This window comes from Acomys russatus, chromosome X, assembly GCF_903995435.1.
Source record: "Acomys russatus chromosome X, mAcoRus1.1, whole genome shotgun sequence".
Lineage (NCBI taxonomy): Eukaryota > Metazoa > Chordata > Mammalia > Rodentia > Muridae > Acomys > Acomys russatus.
Window position 1 is genome coordinate 94,241,220 of NC_067169.1, and position 18,930 is coordinate 94,260,149.

The 18,930-nt window shown below is 44.0% G+C and overlaps 1 protein-coding gene across 1 annotated transcript in view; it reads right to left on the reverse strand.

The window, feature by feature from the left end:
- Lamp2 (lysosomal associated membrane protein 2) overlaps nucleotides 1–1,831 on the reverse strand; it is a 48,626-nt gene extending 46,795 nt beyond the window's left edge. The window contains exon 1 of the mRNA XM_051142560.1: nucleotides 1,617–1,831. Within this exon, the coding sequence (XP_050998517.1) occupies nucleotides 1,617–1,680 (64 nt within the window). The 5' untranslated portion in view covers nucleotides 1,681–1,831. The remainder of the gene's footprint in view (nucleotides 1–1,616) is intronic.
- Nucleotides 1,832–18,930: the final 17,099 nt, after the last annotated feature.

Here is an 18,930-nt window from a genome sequence, read left to right on the forward strand (position 1 = left end):
CGCCCGGGTGTAGATAATTTTATTGAGAGGGGCTGTTCCTGTTCTTGCAAGCAGGTTAGCAGGATACCTGGCCTCTGTCCACTAGAAGCTTCCCAGTGGAACAAATAAAAATGCCTCTAGAAAATATATGTATATACAAATAGAAGCATGCAATAATAATAGATGAAAAAAGGGAGCAGGAGTTTGAAGGAGAGCAGGGAGAAGTATATGGGAGGCTTGCGGGGGGGGGGGGGGGAGGGAAGGGAAAATGTAATTGAAATGCAACCTCAAAAATGAAAAACAAAATTCAAAGGCTATTATGGAAAAAATCTTAATGCCTATAGAAGATATTGCCAAATGCCCACTGGATGAGAACACACTGTTCCACCAAACTGTGAATTACAAATGTAATTCTTTGACTTCTCACCCCCCCCCACCAAATATACTTAGCTTCACCTCATTGCAATCTGGGTCTTTTTCTTCTACTTTTTTATTAAAGTACAAACAGCAAGAGCCACTGGGTAACAACAAGCAGGGTAAATCAGGTCAGGAGGGCACACTGTGATCAAAGGTCAAATTTAGGCTGCTGTGGACTCTATTGGGGCAGATGACAAGCAACCAGCGTCTCCTCTTACTGTCTAGTAAGAACACAACCCTTAACCGGTTACCTCCCACTTTAAAACCACGAGGAAGCCCACTGTGTTAGGAAAGAAGAAAAAGGGAAGAGACTGTGAAGAAAGGGAGTTAGCATACGAAACTCAGATACACAACTACCATCTTGGAAGCTTCACCCGGCTTTGGCATCTATGGATTCTTCTGTCAGAGTCAGCCTGAGAGGAAGTAGTGACAATTACAGGGGAAAAAAAAACAAGATCCTCAACACCTTCAAGTCATACAGTCACTCGGCATCAGTTTTCACTCTTCCCTTAGTCTCCAGAGGTTGAGTATACGTTTTTTTCTTTTCAGAACTTACTGCAGTCACCTTAGACCCCTTCACCCTCAAAACTCCAAGACCATTCCTCTGTCTCTTCAATCACCTTTTTTCCCAGCCTCAAATCCTATCTACAAAGTTCCCAAAGCTGTACCTGCTGCCCCTTTAGGCCCTATGGTCCTATCTACTTACCCCCCTGTACTCTTATTCCCAACAATTTCACAGGGGTACAGCGTCCTCCGTTCCAAATTACCTTTCTCACTCTATAGTTTTTCCACCATCTTCAAAACCAAGGCTCCCCGGTGTCTGCTCACCCCCACACTTTTCCAAGTTGCTTTCTCTACCCGATGGGGTCTCCTAGCTCCTCTTACCTAATCCCTTGCTGTCCTCCTCATCCCCTTACTTGCCCCGTTGTTATTTACTCTCAAGGGCCCTCCCAGCCTGCCATTCCTTTGCCAGGCCCTCTCTAGGTCAAGTGTGCCCCCCTCCTCCCGCGTAGCCCTCTCCCCCCCCCACCCTTCGCCCCCGCCCGCGAGCCTCGGGCGGCCGCCGCCGCCGCCGCCGCCGCCGCCACCCAGTGTCAGCTGTTCGGTCTCTCAACGCCTCCTCGAAGACTAGTCTTTCAGGTTGTGGCCTTTGAACAACCTCCCCGCCAATCCCGCCGGGCCCAACTGAAGACACTAAGGGAGAGGGCCCGAAAACTCACCCAGCAGCAGGCAGACCAGGACGAGCCCGGAGCCCGAAAACGGAGAGAGGCGGAAGTGCATCATGGTCCCTCAGGACAGGGGGCGACTCGACCGGCAATTCTAACGAACACCCTCGGAGCCCCGGAGAGAGCGAAAACACTGGTGACCACCGACCGCGGCACCCGCAAAAGCCAAGAGTCGCCGCTTCAGCTCGAGTCATAAGACCGGGGGCAGGGCTCGTTCTTCCTCTCAGCCAATCGCCATGCTGGAAAGCAGTGCGAGGGGCGGGGATGTCTGGGCGAGAGGGCGGGGTGACCACGCCCTGGTTTTTTGGTTCACAGCCATTATTACACTAGGAAGGGATAGACGCGGAGGGCGTTTTTTTTTTTTTTTTTTTTTTTTTTTTTTTTTTTTTTTTTTTTTTTTTAAGGCCAGCAGGGGAGGAGGAACTTTTGGTGCTTGTGAGATAGCGGGTTATTTCTGTTCCAGATCCTTGAGAACAGAAAGAATCATTTTTTTCTGGTTTCAAAACTGTTGCTGGGTATCTCGAGGTAATACATACAAAAATAATACACGATTATTCTCCAAGCACAGAAACTACACAGTTTATGCTATAGGTGGATGGGAAAGCTAGGGGGTAGTGTGGAGTCACTGAACACTAGAGCTGATCGTGCATTTGAAGTTCACAAAGTTACAACACTCTCCCTAATGAGGAAATTGAAGCCAGAAAGGGGAAGCATATTTTTAAATAGAGGAAGAAATAATGAGAGAAATAAAACAAGAATAGAAGGAAATAAAGATCATTCCCATTACTGCCCAGAAACGCTGTTTACAAAATACGTAAACTTCCAGATATTTTTCTGTGCGTATACAAGTACACAAATGTTCTCTAATGAGTTTATACTAAACAGTACTCTGTACACTTGCCAAGAGAACAATAAATAGACACAACTTAAACCAATAGAGGAAAACATTCGAACAGAAAACTGTAGAGTCGTAGTAAAGCAGTGATCCTCAAATGTTTAGTTTTCACACACACACACACACACACACACACACACACACACACACACCACTCAGGGGTTTTAAAAGCACTTTTGTTTTGTTTTCTTTTGTTTTTGTTTATCTGATGCCTCAAAGATTCTGGAATAAATAGCCGGTGTCTGTCCTACAAACTTACTGGTTGCTTCTTGGCAGCACTGGAGGGTTATAGCCCAGGACCTCCTCACACATGATCTGCAAACCCTGAGCCCTTTTTGAATTTTTTTTTTTTTTTTTTAGAAAGTCCTTCTAAGTTGCCTAATAGTTTGATCTCAAACTCACAGTGCAGCTGGAGCTCAGGCAGAGCTTGAACCTATGATTCCCCTGACTCAGGATGCCCAGGAACGGGGACTGCACATTTTTGCCTCCAGTTCTGCCTTACATCTTTCTTAAACAAACACCCGGAGTGATTTCAATGCTGTGGTCTATAAACCACCCTTTGAGAAGTGGTAAAAGCAGGTCATGGTGGCACGCACTGTTCCTTTAATCCCAGCACTCTGGAGGCAGAGCCAGGCTGATCTCTGTGAGTGAAAGGTCAGCCTAGTCTACAGAGTAAGTTCAAGGATAGCCAAGGCTGTTGCAAAGAGAAACCCTATCTTTTTAAAAATATATATTATTAATTTATTCATATTACATCTCAATTGTTATCCCAACCCTTGTATCCTCCCATTTCTCCCTCCTTCCTGTTTCTCCCTTACTCCCCTCCCCTATGACTGTGTCTGAGGGGGACCTCCTCCCCTGTATATGCTCATAGGTTATCAAGTCTCTTCTTGGCAGCCTGCTATCCTTCCTCTGAGTGCCACCAGGCCTCCCCATCCAGGGGACATGGTCAAATATGAGGCACCAGAATTCGTGTGAAAGTCAGTCCCCACTCTCCATTCAACTGTGGAGAATCTCCTATCCATTGGCTAGATCTGGGTAGGGGTTTAAAGTTTACCACCTGTATTGTCCTTGGCTGGTGCCATAGTTTGAGCAGGACCCCTGGGCCCAGATCTGCCCATCATAATGTTCTTCTTGTAGGTTTCTAGGACCCTCTGGATCCTTCTATTTTGCTATTCTCCCATGCTTCTCTCATCTAGAGTCCCAATAGGATGTCCTCCTCTCTGTCCCACTTTCCTGGTAAGTGAAGACTTTCATGGGACATGCCCATTGGGCTAGTATGCTGATATAAGTGAGTATATACCATTTGATTCTTTCTGCTTCTGGGTTACCTCACTCATTATGATCATTTCTAGTTCCATCCATTTGTCCACAAATTTCGGGAATTCCTTGTTTTTAATAGCTGAGTAGTATTCCATAGTGTAAATGTACCACAGTTTCTTTATCCATTCTTCTACTGAGGGACACTCAGGCTGGAGAAACCCTATCTTAAAACAAAACAAAACAAAAGATAAGGAGAAGCACTAAAACATAGCTTCAAAAGTCATATACTCCAAGAGATCTTAAATCTGGGGTTCAATATATAAATAAACTTCAGCAGAGGTTTGGGAGGCGACTTAGTAAATTCTCAAGAATTACACAAGTCACTGATGAGGATTTTTCTGTGGAACTTTCTAGATTTAGCTAATTCTCTGATGGGACTGGTGACTATCCATCCTAGCCCCCAACTCCAACCCAAATATTAATAAGTACAGATTTGCACTCACTTTAATGTGATCAATGCCTGAAAGTAAGAGCTCTTGCTGATGAATGCTTTTCCTCATGGGTGGACAAGGCATGAGCAAATGACTTGCTGAACGTGGGATGATGTACATTGCAGCATTAGTCATTAACTTTAGCAAAATGTTGTTTGAGCATTTTCCAACTTGTGAGAGCTGGCTAGAGCTATGTTCTGGGTCTACAGAGAACACATGGCTGAATCAAGCCCTCAAAAGCTGCCCCACCAATCCTTACTTAGGAACTGTCCATTTCCTCAACTCTCTTGTTTTGTTTTGTTTAGTGACACAGGGTCTTACTATGTTGCCCTGGCTGGCCTGTAACTCATATAGACTAGGCTGGCCTAGAACTCACAGTGATCCTCCTGCCTCTGCCTCCAGTGTGCCACCAGGCCTGGTTGGAAGATCACAGATAAATCCTTTCCCCAATATCAGGACAATGACTGATATAATAAAGACCCTGTGGATATGACCGAAGTTTGTCATCATATGCAGGTATGACAGGATCACACAGAAGCCCATTAGTCACAGATGTTATTTATAATAAAAAAGAGATAATGACTGGATGAGGTAGTGAACAACTTTAACCCCAGCACTCAGGGAGGCAGAGGCAGGTGGATCTTTGTGAGTTCAAGGCCAGCCTGTTTTACAGAGTGAGTTCCAGGACAGCCAGGCCTACATAGAAAACCCTGTCTTGGGGGGGGGAAAAAAAGCAAAAACAAAAAAGTTATAAAGTTTTACCTCATTCTTCTCCTTTAAGACAGGCCTTGAATTTAGGGACAGCTGTTCTTCCTGTCTCTACCTCCCCCCCCCCTCCCCGCCAAAGACCTCAATTTTTAAATGGCTCTGTAAACTGAATTTGTGTGGCTTTACAATAAGTTATTTAAATAAATAAATAAACATTCTTGCCAGGCATAGTGGCACATGTTTGTAATCTCGACATGAAGGACTCCAAAGCCAGCCTGGGCTATACAAGTAAGACCATGCATAAGAGAAGAATTTTAATCAATAAATTCTTAAGACTCACTCTTCCAACCTCATGTGGTCAGAATAAAAATTGTGTCACAGAACACCACAACTGTATTTTATTTTATTTTATTTTATTTTATTTTATTTTTTTATTTGAAAACTGGTCTCACTATATTGTCCAAGCTGTTTTAAAAGATTAGGTTCAAACAATCCTCTGACCTAAGAGCTCTGAATTGCCAGTACTCCAAGCACATGCCACCATGCCTGCCTCACCACCATTTTATTTCACGGGGAATTTTGTTTGTTTCTTTGTTTGTCTATTTGTTTTTCAAGACAAAGTTTCTCTGTGTAGCCCTGGCTGTCCTGGAACTTGCAGTGTACACCAGGCTGGCTTCGAACTCACAAAGATCCACCTGCCTCTGCCTCTCTCGAGTGCTGAGGTTGCGGGCATTCATGACCACACATGGCTTTCACGGGAAAATTTTAATCAGCAGCTTAAACTTGCTTGACTGTTTGGTCATTCAGAAATGTGTCACGAGGTAAGCGCTTGTCAGGGAGACAAGAGCAGAGCAGTCTCTGCCCTGTGCAGTGCTGAAGTAGACATCCGGAGCCCACTCTGCCGTCAGATTATCACTCAAGCATCTGTTCTCAAAACTTTCAATGAATGGGATTCGGCCCACCCAGTCACTGTCTTTCTTCTTCGGAGAGCTGCAGTTCTATTCAAAATTCCTTTGATCTAGTTGCATTATGACCCCACAGTTTATGTGGCATAACTTGAGTTCCTTAAAGTCAACAGATTAATTAACTTCAATAACATTTGAACAATACTATCAAAGTAACTAGGCTAGTTTTAGGTTGATGAGTTAGCCTTACTGACACATTAAAAGATCATCAAAAAGGAGCATGTTATTTCATTAAAAAAAAATCTTCGTAACAATATTGTTCCAAGGACAGTCTAGTTCCTGGAAAGATACATCTGTGTGTGTATACGTGGGACCATTTATTTTGTACTGGGGGTTGGATGTAGGGTACTGTGCATACTGGGCAAGCACCTTATCACTGGGCAATAGCCCCACCCCTTTCTGCTTTTGTATTTTTACTTTGAAACTGAGTCTTACAAGGTTCCCCAGGTGGCCTTTGATTCTCTCTGTAGCTCTGGCAGGCCTGAAGTTTACAGTTTCTGCCACAGCATCCCAAACACCTGGGATTGTGTGCTTGCACCACAAGGCCTTGGCTGCGATGTAGTGTTATCAGTGGTTCTCAACCTTCCTAGTGCTGTGACCCTTTCCTACAGTTCCTCATAGTGTGGTGACCTCCAACCATTCAATTATTTTTGTTGCTACTTTATAACTAATTTTGCTACTGTTATGAAGAGTAATGTAAATATTTTTGGAGATAGAGGTTTGCCACAGGGGTTGAGGCCTGTAGTAGGATACTTGATCCCATTGTGATCTCTGAGATTGTGAACTGTAAAAATCTGTTGGTGATCCCAATGTGATCCCAGAGATTTAACTGTAAATCCCTGTTTCTTGTGCTTGAACCCTAACATACCTTTAATCCAAGAGCTTTCCGTTTATTGTAAACAGGTGATTAAGGGGTGGCTCAGCGAGCCTTACGCACACCTTTAATCCAAGAGCTATCTGTTTGTTGTAAACAGATTATTAAGGTGTGGTGTATCTAGCCTTACACACACTTTTAATCCAAAGCTATCTGTACACAGGAGTTAATCAAATTATCCCTAGGACAAGGGGCAGAGCAAGAAATCAGGTGATAGGGACTAAAGAGTGGGAGGTGTATTTAAGACAGCATGTAGAGGTAGAAGGGGTCTTTGGTGCTTTTAGCTCTTGGGCTTTACTCTTGGGATTTTATCTTTAGCTCTTTGGCCCTTAGCTCTCTAGCTCTTGGGCTCCTTGGCCTTTGGCTTTTTGGGCTTTCAGCTTGCAAGCCTTTGGCCCTGGGTTATTTGGCCTTTTCTTCCTGGGCTGTCTGTCAGCTGACCTAGTGAGACTTTTGGGGCCTTTTCCGTCAGGTGAGCTGAGTAGGAAGGTCAGCTGGGTGTTTTCTCTGCCTCTCTAAACAAGCAGGGTTTTTTCACCACAGCATCTGGCTCCTGAGTCTTCATTGGTAAAGTAGACCAATCTGGGATTTTCAATTAAAACAACAGAGGGCCGCAGGTTGAGAGCTGTTGTAGTGCATACTAAAAATAGCACTACAGCAGCTCAGCTCAGGAGGCAGAGGCAGGTGAATCTCTGTGAGTTGGAGGCCAGGCTGGTCTACAGAGAGAGTCCAGGACAGTCAGGGCTATTATTACGTTGAGAAACCTTGTCTCTAAAAATTAAAAAGAAAAATAGAACTACAAAGAGAATGAAAAAGCCTGGCTGTGATCTCACACATCTTTAATCTCAGCTCTTGAAAGACAGAGGCAGGTGGATCTGTGTGAGTTCAAGTCATCCTGGACTATATGCTAGTCCCAGGCCAGCCAGGGTCTCAAAAAGAAAAAAAAAAGACTTGTCACAAAAAGCAAACAACAACAACAAAATCAACAAAATATTTCATGCCTAATACTGGAAAAATGATTTTTTAATTATCATGCAACATCAGGAATTATCACTTTATCCCTTTGTGTATCTTTCCCTTTCTACATATAAATTATTACAACCAAGTTGACATTCATATTTTACAATTATTCTATACAAATTGCATACACATGGAGAAAAATTATAAAACCACTGCTAAACACAAAAACAAAAATGGAAATAACCTAATACCCCAACTTTTGCTCAGCATGTTCTTCACTGACCTCTGTCCCTCTTCCCCACCTCTCCACTCCCCCATCCCCCCACCCCTGCCCAAGGATGACTCCTGCTGCTTCTCCAGGGGTCATGTTTCCCTTGAGAAACCCTCCTAAATAAGCGAAGGAGCAAAGGGATTCAGCCTATGTGTTTCCCCAGCACCCTGGATGTCCCTCCACTAGTTGTCTTTTTACTGGTCCTAATGCTATAGCAGCTTTAAACTTCTTCAGGGCAGAAAAATGTGGTGGTATATTTCCACATTCTGTTGTCATAGTCAGTGCTCAATAAGGATTAAATGTTTCTTGCTGGGGGGCAGAGGGGGTTCGGGACAGGGTTTCTCTGTGTAGCCTTGGCTGTCCTAGAACTCACTCTGTTGACCAGGCTGGCCTCGAACTCACAGAAATCGACCTTCTTCTGCCTTCCTGAGTGCTGGGCCTGCACCATCACATTTAGCTGTTGCAAGTATTTGTTGTTGTTGTTGTTGTTTTGGTTTTTTAATTTTTTATTAATTTATTCTTGTTACATCTCAATGGTTATCTCATCCCTTGTATCCTCCCATTCTTCCCTCCCCCCTCCATTTTCCCATTATTCCCCTCCCCTATGACTGTTCCTGAGGGGGATTTCCTCCCCCTGTATATGCTCATAGGGTATCAAGTCTCTTCTTGGCAACCTGCTGTCCTTCCTCTGAGTGCCACCAGGTCTCCCCCTCCAGGGGACATGGTCAAATATGAGGCACCAGAGTAGTGTGAAAGTCATACCCCACTCTCCACTCAACTGTAGAGAATGTTCTGCCCATTGGCTAGATCTGGGTAGGGGTTTAAAGTTTACCTCCTGTATTGTCCTTGGCTGGTGCCTTAGTTTGAGCGGGACCCCTGGGCCCAAATCTGCCTATCATATTGTTCTACTTGTAGGTTTCTAGGACCCTCTGGATCCTTCTACTTTGCTATTCTCCCATGCTTCTCTCATCTAGAGTCCCAATAGGATGTCCTCCCCTCTGCCCAGTTTCCTGGTAAGTGAAGGATTTCGTGGGACATGCCCCTTGGGTTAGTATGCAGATATAAGTGAGTATATACCATTTGACTCTTTCTGCTTCTGGGTTAACTCACTCATTATGATCATTTCTAGCTCAATCCATTTGTCCACAAATTTCTGGAATTTCTTGTTTTCAATAGCTGAGTAGTATTCCATAGTGTATATGTACCACAGTTTCTTTATCCATTCTTCTCCTGAGGGACACTTAGGCTGTTTCCATGTTCTGGCTATTATGAATAAGGCTGCTAGGAACATGGTTGAGCAAATTTTCTTGTTGTGTGCTGGAACATCTTCTGGGTATATTCCAAGGAGTGGAATAGCTGGGTCCTGAGAAAGCCCTATTCCCAGTTTTCTGAGATAGCATCAGACAGATTTCCAAAGTGGCTGTACTAGTTTGCATTCCCACCAGCAATGAAGGAGTGTTCCTCTCTCCCCACATCCTCGGCAGCATGTGGTGTCACTTGAATTTTTGATCTTAGCCATTCTGATGGGTGTAAGATGGAATCTCAGAGTTGTTTTGATTTGCGTTTCCCTGATGACTAAGGAGGTTGAGCATTTCTTTCAGTGTTTCTCAGCCATTTGATATTCCTCTGTTGAGAATTCTCTGTTTAGTTCCAAGCCCCATTTCTCAATTGGGTTATTTGGTTTGGTGGTGTTTAATTTCTTGAGTTCTTTATATATTTTGGATATTAGACCTTTGTCAGATGTAGGGTTGGTGAAGATCTTTTCCCAGTCTGTAGGCTGTTGCCTTGTTCTCTTGACAGTGTCTCCTGCCTTACAGAAGCTTCTCAGCCTCATGAGGTCACATTTATTAATTGTTGACATTAAGGCCTGGGCCGTTGGTGTTCTGTTCAGGAAGTTGTCTCCTGTGCCAATATGTTCCAGGCTCTTTCCCACTTTTTCTTCTAAGTGGCTTAGTGTCTCTGGTTTTATGTTGAGGTCTTTAATCCACTTGGATTTGAGTTTTGTGCAAGGTGACAAATATAGGTCCAGTTGCATTTTCTTATACATAGACCTCCAGTTAGACCAGCACCATTTGTTGAAGATGCTATCCTTTTTCCATTGAATGGATTTGGCTTCTTTGTCAAAAATCAAGTGACCATATGTGTGTGGATTCATATCTGGGTCTTCGATTCGATTCCACTGATCAACCAGCCTGTTGCTGTGCCAGGACCATGCTGTTTTAATTACTATTGCTTTATAGTACAGTTTGAGATCAGGTATGGAGATTCCTCCAGAGCACCTTTTATTGTACAAGATTGTTTTAGCTATTCTGGGTTTTTTGTTTTTCCATATGAAGTTCAGAATTGAACTTTCAATTTTTTAAAAAAATTGTGTAGGTATTTTGATAGGGATTGCATTGAATCTGTAGATTACTTTTGGTAGGATGGCCATTTTTACTATGTTAATTCTCCCGATTGTTGTTTTGTTTTGTTTTGTTTTTCTACACAGGGTTTCTCTGTGTAGCCTTGGCTGTCCTGGACTCACTTTGTAGACCATGCTGGCCTTGGACTCAGAGTGATCTGCCTGCCTCTGCCTCCCAAGTGCTGGGATTACAGGGGTGCACCACCACACCCAGCTGCACTTATTTTTATGTAACAGTTCTACTGTAAATATTTCAAAATATCATTCACACATATCTCCAATGGAATTCTGCTAGTTCTTAGCATGGTACTATATACTGATGAACTAATAAAAAAATATCACACATACAGCCAGGCGTCGGGGCATAGACCTGTAATCCCAGCACTCTGGAGGCAGAGGCAGGTGGATTGCTGTGAGTTTGAGGCCAGCCTGGTCTACAAAGTGAGTCCAAGACAGCCAAGGCTACAAAGAGAAACCCTGTTTGAAAGCAGTTTAATTATACATCCATTTAACAGAACATCAGCAATCAGTTTTCAGAGCCATGTTAGAGGTGAATCCATCATACTTCTTTTTTTTACATACACATTTATATTATTACACGTATATACAATAAACTACCTACAGCAGGAAGAACCTCGAAACAATCAAGTATTATGCAATGTTACATTCATAATGTTTTGGCTATTTGTGTTTGGCAACCTTGGGGAAAACATCTTTCCTATCTTGGTGCATCTAAAATTCTGAATGTATCCCACTCAAACTAAGGCACCAGCCAAGGACAATACAGGTGGTAAACTTTAAGCCCCTACCCAGATCTAGCCAATGGACAGAACATTCTCCACAGTTGAGTGGAGAGTGGGATATGACTTTCTCACGTACTCTGGTGCCTCATATTTGACCATGTCCCCTGGAGGGGGAGACCTGGTGGCACTCAGAGGAAGGACAGCAGGTTGCCAAGAAGAGACTTGATACCCTATGAGCATATACAGGAGGAGGAAATCCCCCTCAGGAACAGTCATAGGGGAGGGGAATAATGGGAAAATGGAGGGGGGAGGGAAGAATGGGAGGATACAAGGGATGGGATAAACATTGAGATGTAACAAGAATAAATTAATAAAAAATAAAAAATTTAAAAAATAAAATAAAATTCTGAATGTAAATCAACATCTATCATATCTCATCTCTATCAACTTAAAAACATCTATCTAGACCTAAAAACATCTTAACCCCTAAACAACTAAGTTTAATTGTAAAACTAAACTATCTGGTCTTCAGCCTCATCAGAGACTCGAGAAGGAATAAAAATTAATTACCTGAGTAACCAGAAAGTGCGGGTTAGCAGCTTCCAAAATGAAAAAAAAAAAATGACAGAGGCAGTTTGCTGCCTAAACAGTTACCCAAAACTCTCTATAACAATACTGTCTCTTTTGAAAGGTGCAAAGTAGAAGCTAAAGCTACTTGGAGGGGAAGTTCAAGTGACAAAAAAAAATGTCTCTCTTTTTTGGGGGCAGGGGGTTTAGAGACAGGGTTTTTCTGTGTAGCCCTGGCTGTCATGGATTCACTTTGTAGACCAGGCTGGCCTCGAACTCACAGCGATCCACCTGCCTCTGCCTCCCAAGTGCTGGGATCAAAGGCATGCACCACCACTCCCAGCCGAAAAAAATGTCTCACTGGGCTCTGATGAAGTTATATGTTCCACGATGGCAGGATATTGACAAAGTCAAAATACATCAAAATGAAAGGTTTGAAAAATCTTCCCATGGTCAGGCAGGAGGCTGGAAGTCTCAGTAAGATAGTCATCTTCAAATCCCCACAGATGGACTTGAGAGATGATGGCTCAATGATTAACAGGGTTTAATGCTCTTGCATAGGACCTGGGCTCAGTTCCCAGCACACATAAGAGCCTGTAACCTCTTTCTTAAGGGATCTAACGCCTCTGCCTCTGCTGGCACCCACATTTGTTTACACATACTGCCTCCCACATCAAATTAAGAATAAAGTACATCTCTTTTTAAGTAGTGTCTAAATACCTCCAAATAAGAGAAGGGAGAAAATTTATTTCATGCAGTTCCAGAGAGAAAAATAGAAAGAATAGTTAGAAATTCCCCTTTCCTGCTGACTGAACTTTAGCTTTTTAAAAATGTTTCTTTCATTTAAAAAAATTATTTATTTATTTTATATGTGTGCTTTATCTGAAGAAGAGGGCATCAGATCACATTATAGATGGCTGTGAGCCACCATTCGGTTGCTAGGAATTGAACTCAAGACCTCTGGAAGAGCAGGGGGCACTCTTAACCACTGAGCCATCTCTCCAGCCCACTTCTTTTAAATTTTCAAACAATACCTTGAAAATTAGTACTCAACCAGGCAGTGGTAGCACACATTTTAATCCCAGCACTTGAAAGGCAGAGGCAGGTGGGTCTCTGTGAGTTCAAGGCCAGCCTGGTTTATACAGTGAGTTCCAGGACAGACAGGACTGTTACACAGAGAGACCCTGTCCTGAAAACCCCCCCAAAAAAGGTAACTCAGGGTCACGTGCTTCAAAGTCATACCAGTTTGCAGAGACAGCAAAATAACATGTGAAAGGAAACTGCATGAAGAGATTTACCATCAGAAGAAAATTTAATTCAGGTGACTTCTATGGACTGTGCCAACTTGTACCTCATGGCTTTTGAAAATCCCTTGATGGCTTAGCAGTTAAGAGCACTGCCTGTTCTTCCAGAGGTACTGAGTTCAATTCTCAGAAACCACATGGTGGCTCACAACCATCTATAATGAGATCTGGTGCCTTCTTCTGTTATGTAGGCATACATGTAATCAGAACACTGTATACCTAGTAAATAAATAAGTTTTTTTTTTTTAAGTTTCTTAGCCAGGCGTGGTAGCGCACGCCTTTAGTCCCAGCACTCGGGAGTCAGAGGCAGGCAGATTGCTGTGAGTTTGAGGCCAGCCTGGTCTACACAGTGAGTCCAGGACAGCCAGGGCTACACAAAGAAACCCTGTCTTGAAAAAAAAGTTTCTTGGGCCTCAGTGTTTGATACAGTGAACAAGAATACACCTACAATAGTGGCATCTAAGGAAAGACATTCATTGTCAACACAATTTCTTTGACAAATGCTTCAAAAAGACTTTGTCCTTTTAAAAATGTACAAAATAAGCAGAGGTGGGTGCAGGTGGGGTCATAGTTCATTGTTAGCATTTGCCTAACATGCACCAAGCTTTGTGCTTGATCGTAGAATTATTTTAAGATTAAATATATGCATATATTTTCAAAGAGTCACATTGATTTTCTGTGGGCAGAAAATCTGTGGGCATTTGTCTGCATGTATGTGTACCATGCACGTTCAGTGCCTGCTGAGGCCAGAGGAGGGCGTTGGATTCCCTGGAGCTGAAGTTACAACACTCTGCACTCTGTGGGTCTCTATGTGTGTGCGTGGGGCAGGTGTGGGGAAGCGGTACAGCAGCTACCTAGCAAATGGGTTCTGGGTTCAACCTCTAGTACCGAAAATGAAGACAAGCAAACCAAAGAAACCCTAGTAGGGACTGGAGACACGGAGAGAACTAGCTATCAGGCCCTGAGTTTGGTTCCCAGCACCCACATGGCAGTTCACAAGTCTGTAACTCTAAGTCTAAGGGATCCAAAGCCATCTTCTGGCCTCTTTGGACACCGGGGATGCACACAGACATACATGCAGGCAAAAAAAAAAAAAAAAAAAACATACGCATAAAATAAAAATAATGAAAATGGCTGGGCAGTGGTGGAGCACTCTTTTAATCCCAGCACTTGGGAGGCATATGGGAGGTGGATCTCTACAGAGTGAGTTCCAGAACAGCCAGGCCCATGTGGAGAGACCCTGTTATAAATATATAGATAAATAAATAAATGACAAATATGTAACTAAATAAATTAAATAAAAATTATTCATAGTAGCATGAGTACAGGCAAACTTTCTAACTCTGGTCAGGGAACAATGTTGCCACAAACATGTCCATATCTTTTTGTTCTTTTTTTTTTAATTTTTTATTAATTTATTCTTGTTACATCTCAATGGTTATCCCATCCCTTGTATCCTCCCATTCCTCCCCCCCCCCATTTTCCCATTATTCCTCTCCCCTATGACTGTTCCTGAGGGGGATTTCCTCCCCCTGTATATGCTCATAGGGTATCAAGTCTCTTCTTGGCTACCGGCTGTCCTTCCTCTGAGTGCCACCAGGTCCCCCCCTCCAGGGGACATGGTCAAATGTGAGGCACCAGAGTACGTGAGAAAGTCATACCCCACTCTCCACTCAACTGTGGAGAATGTTCTGTCCATTGGCTAGATTTGGGTAGAGGTTTAATGTTTACCACCTGTATTGTCCTTGGCTAGTGACATGTCCATATCTTAATTGTTAGGGAGAGGGTTTTTTTTTTAAGTGAATTATTGCTTCTCTGTTGAAACAAAGTTTGCTATCATCTGACTTTTATTTTACTGAGACAGGATTTCAGGCTGACTTCAAACTCAGGCTCTCCTTGTCTCTGCATCCTAAGTCCAAGGATTATAGGCTTTCATCTGACTTTAAAATGAGCAAATTATGATAGATTCTCTACAGTGGGCCTAACATGGTCACAGGCTCATCATAAGTGAAAGAAGGAAGTGGCAGAATCCGTCAGAGTGTTAGGGTCTGAAACACACTGAAGGAAAGAGCCCAGACTCAAATAGTACGCAAGCAGCAAAGAGCACTTATCTTGCAGAAATCCAGTATGCTGGGGTCACCACTTAGACAAAATGGCAACACTGAGGTAAACTCGCAGGCTCTTCTTAAAGGCATTCAGTGGAATTTAAAAGGGGGGGGGGGTTAGGTAATCTTTAACATTATTGGAGCATTCAAATTGAAAACGTGTAGGCAAACTTAGTCAGCAGTCAGCTGTTAATCCTAAAACAAGAGATTTCCAGTCTGACAGACAATCATCCTTAAGCAACTGGGCCAGCAGCAAACCAACCTTAAGCAATTTTATCTTCCTCTGGCCAGGTAGCTAAGCCGGCTCTGATTGGCTACCCATTTTCTGTGGTATTCCCAGTAACCTCTGAGCTCAATTCTGAGGAATGGGGACTTAAGGTCTGTTCTAAGGTAACAAGAAACTGAAGCCTATCATGGAGTTGGCTAGGCTTATTTAAGAGAAAGATGTGACAATGGAAGAAGGGTCGGAGGATAACTCCAGGAGGGCCTGACCAATAGGCCTCAGAGATGGGGCATGAGGAACAATAGGGTGAGACAGCTCACGGCCCTAAGGCTCACGGTGAAGATAGTGGGATGGTCAATTCCAGCTGTGCTAGCCCAGGGCCCCAAAACAGATCTCAGGGACAATGTGAGCTAGCGCTTCATGTTCACAGGCAACTTCAGGACTCCCTCTCCAAGAGAGCATGTGCAGAAGGCTTGTGCCCTTTCCCTGGACCCATCAACTTTAGGGGTCAATCAACTCCTACGCACATTCTTGCCTTTCACACATCTAAGACTGATTTCTGGTATAAGTGGGTTCTGAGGAAAGTGCGTCTTTTCTAGAAATGACTTCCCTGGAGGGAGGAGGCCCAAGGAAGGGGATAGCAGAGAAGCTAGGATGCAGGCTCCTGCTACTTGGCTCACTGGCACTTCTGGATTCATCTCTTTACAGAGCTCAAGAAGCAAGGCTGCTGTTGGAGTGGAGACCAGAGGAAACTGGACACTTCTCGATAACAGGGTCTGTGAACCAAAAGCATCAGGCTGACTCACAGAAGCTGGAAAAGGCAGTCTCCTCAAGAACCTCCAGAAGAAGGGCCAGCATGCTGACACTTTGGTCTTAGGTCAGCCGCCTTCCAGAATGGGACTGCAGTACACTTGCATTGTTTAAGCCAGCTAAGATGTGCTGCTGTGATGACTCAGCAAAAGAGAAAAGAAAGGTGTGCCTTTTGAGGGGGGGACGACAGTGGGTCTTTGATTATTTCACCTTGGAAATTGACATTTAGAACGTGCTGAAAGGAAATGGGAGGAGGTCTGTTTTTATTTTTATCTACTCTTCTTTTTCTTTTTTTTTTTTTTTTTCACCTAACAAAAATCAAGAGGGGGTCATGGAGGAGAAGAGGTGAGGTGAGGGAGTGGGAGAGAAGAGGGTCAAAATCAGAGGAAAGAAAGATGGAAAAAATATCAATATGAGGAAGAGGGAGGGAGAGATGAATGGGGAAAAGAAAGCAAGCACTGGGAGGTCTATGGGTAGCAGAGGCAGGGAGAGAAGGGCAAAGGAGAGGGGATGGAGGGAGGGAAAGGGGGAGGGGAAGGGAAATGGGAGTGAATAGAGAAGGGAGAAGCAGAGGGAGGGGAGAGGGAGGGAGAGGGAATAAGCAGGAGGCGACAAGTAAAAGTTGGCGTAGGGGAGGGTGGGCTTTAATGATGGAAGCAAGAAAGGAGAGGAGATATGGGGTGATGGCTGGGACAGGAGGAGGAAGGAGGGGTGTGGAAAAGAAGAGATGGGAGGCCTGGAGGGTAAAAGAGGAGAGGCAGGAAGAGAGAGGGGTGGGTATGGAAAAGGTAAAATAGGCAGAGAGTGGGGATCATTAGAGGTAGGGGTGAGACAGGAGGGGAAAGGGAGGACAGATGGGAGGGCGTAGGCAGAGGAAGAGGTACAGAGGGGATAGTAGAGAGGAGATGTGATGAAAGGACAGAGGAGAGGAGGAAAGGAAGGAGTGGAGGCAGAAGGAGAACTCGGAGGCACCAGATGAGGCAGTATTGAGGGAGAATGGGGATGCTAACGTTGAGTCACGGAAATGCAGGAGGGGCAGAGGAGTAGAGGGGAGCCGAGGGGAAGTGGAAAGGTTTGTAGCGCTATAGGGGGTGCAGAAAGCAGAAGGAGAGAAGACAGGAGCAGTATGGAAAAAAGAGGAAGCAAGGGGAATTGGGTACGGATGATAACTAGAAGGGAGGCGAGATGGAAAGGTAGAGAGCCGAGGTGGGGAGAGCAGGGAAGGGGGAAGTAAAAGGATGCAGAAAAAGAGGGGGGACCACACGAGGGGTGTTAGCACATGCTGGTCTTCCTCCTGGAACCTGCAAGTCAGGACAGGAACTCCAAGGGCATTTGGGCACTCTGGCTGCATTTTATAACAAGCACAATGGTACATTGTCCCTTCCACAGGTCAAATTGTAGGAAGGCAACCTGGAAACAGCCTCTGCTAACTTATGTCCATCTCAGAGGCTACCCACGCATCCTTAAGTTCAGTCTGCAGTGTTTAGTGGAACTGCAATCTTGCTTGGAAGCCACAGCGCTACTATTGATTTATCTATTTACTTATTTATTTAGAGACAGACTTTGCTTGTGTATCTCTGGCTGACCGTGAACTTGTGATTCTCCTGCCTCAGCCTCCCGAGTTCCGGGCTTAGAGTGGTGTGGCACCACAACTTGCTTCTATGCATTCGTTCACTGAAGCAGCTAGGCTCCTCTCTGTCAGTAGCTTCCCTGCTATTTGCCATGGCCCTGGCCCTGGCTGCTTTGTCTGGAACATTCTTCATCCAGATGGCTAGCTCAAAGTCTTTGCTTAATTGTCACTTTCTTTTTTGTAGATCTATTTGTTTTACTTTAAGTGCATGAGTGTTTTTTCCTGCCTGCATTATGAGCATCATATGTGTGCATCTCATGACCAGGGAGGTCAGAAGCGGACACTGGATCTCCTAGAACTGGTGTTATGGATTATTATGAGCCTTGTGTGCATGCTGGAAATTGAACTCAGGTCCACTGCAATAACAAGTGTTCTTAACCATTGAGTCATCTTTCTAGGCCACTATCACTTTCTTTTTCTTTTTCTTTTTTCTTTTTTTTAATTTTTTTTCTTTTTTTAATTTTATTAATTTATTCATATTACATCTCAATTGTTATCCCCTCCCTTGTATCCTCCCATTCCTCCCTCCCTCCCATTTTCCCCTTATTCCCCTCCCTTATGACTGTGACTGAGTGGGACTTCTTCCCCTGTATATGCTCATAGGGTATCAAGTCTCTTCTTGGTAGCCTGCTATCCTTCCCCTGAGTGCCACCAGGCCTCCCCATTCAGGGGACGTGGTCACTATCACTTTCTTAATGACTATCCTATTTAATACTGAGCCCCTGTGCCTGTAATCTCAGCACTTGGGAGGCAGAGGTAGGTGGATCATTGTGAGTTCGAGGCCAGCCTGGTCTACAAATGTGAGTCCAGGATCGTCAGGACTGTTACACAGAGAAACCCTGTCTTGGAAAAAAAGAAAAAAAAATACTGAGTGCCCCCCCCCAAAACACACACACAGGGAGAGAGAGACAGACAGACAGACAGACAGAGACAGAGACAGAGAGACAGAGACAGAGAGACAGACAGAGAGAGACAGAGAGAGACTCAAATTCCTCATTCCTATCTATTTTTCATAGCACTTACCTCCTTCTACCATAAAATAACACTTTTATATTTACTACATCTTCCCTCGTTAAAACATTAATGGCCGCTGGAGAG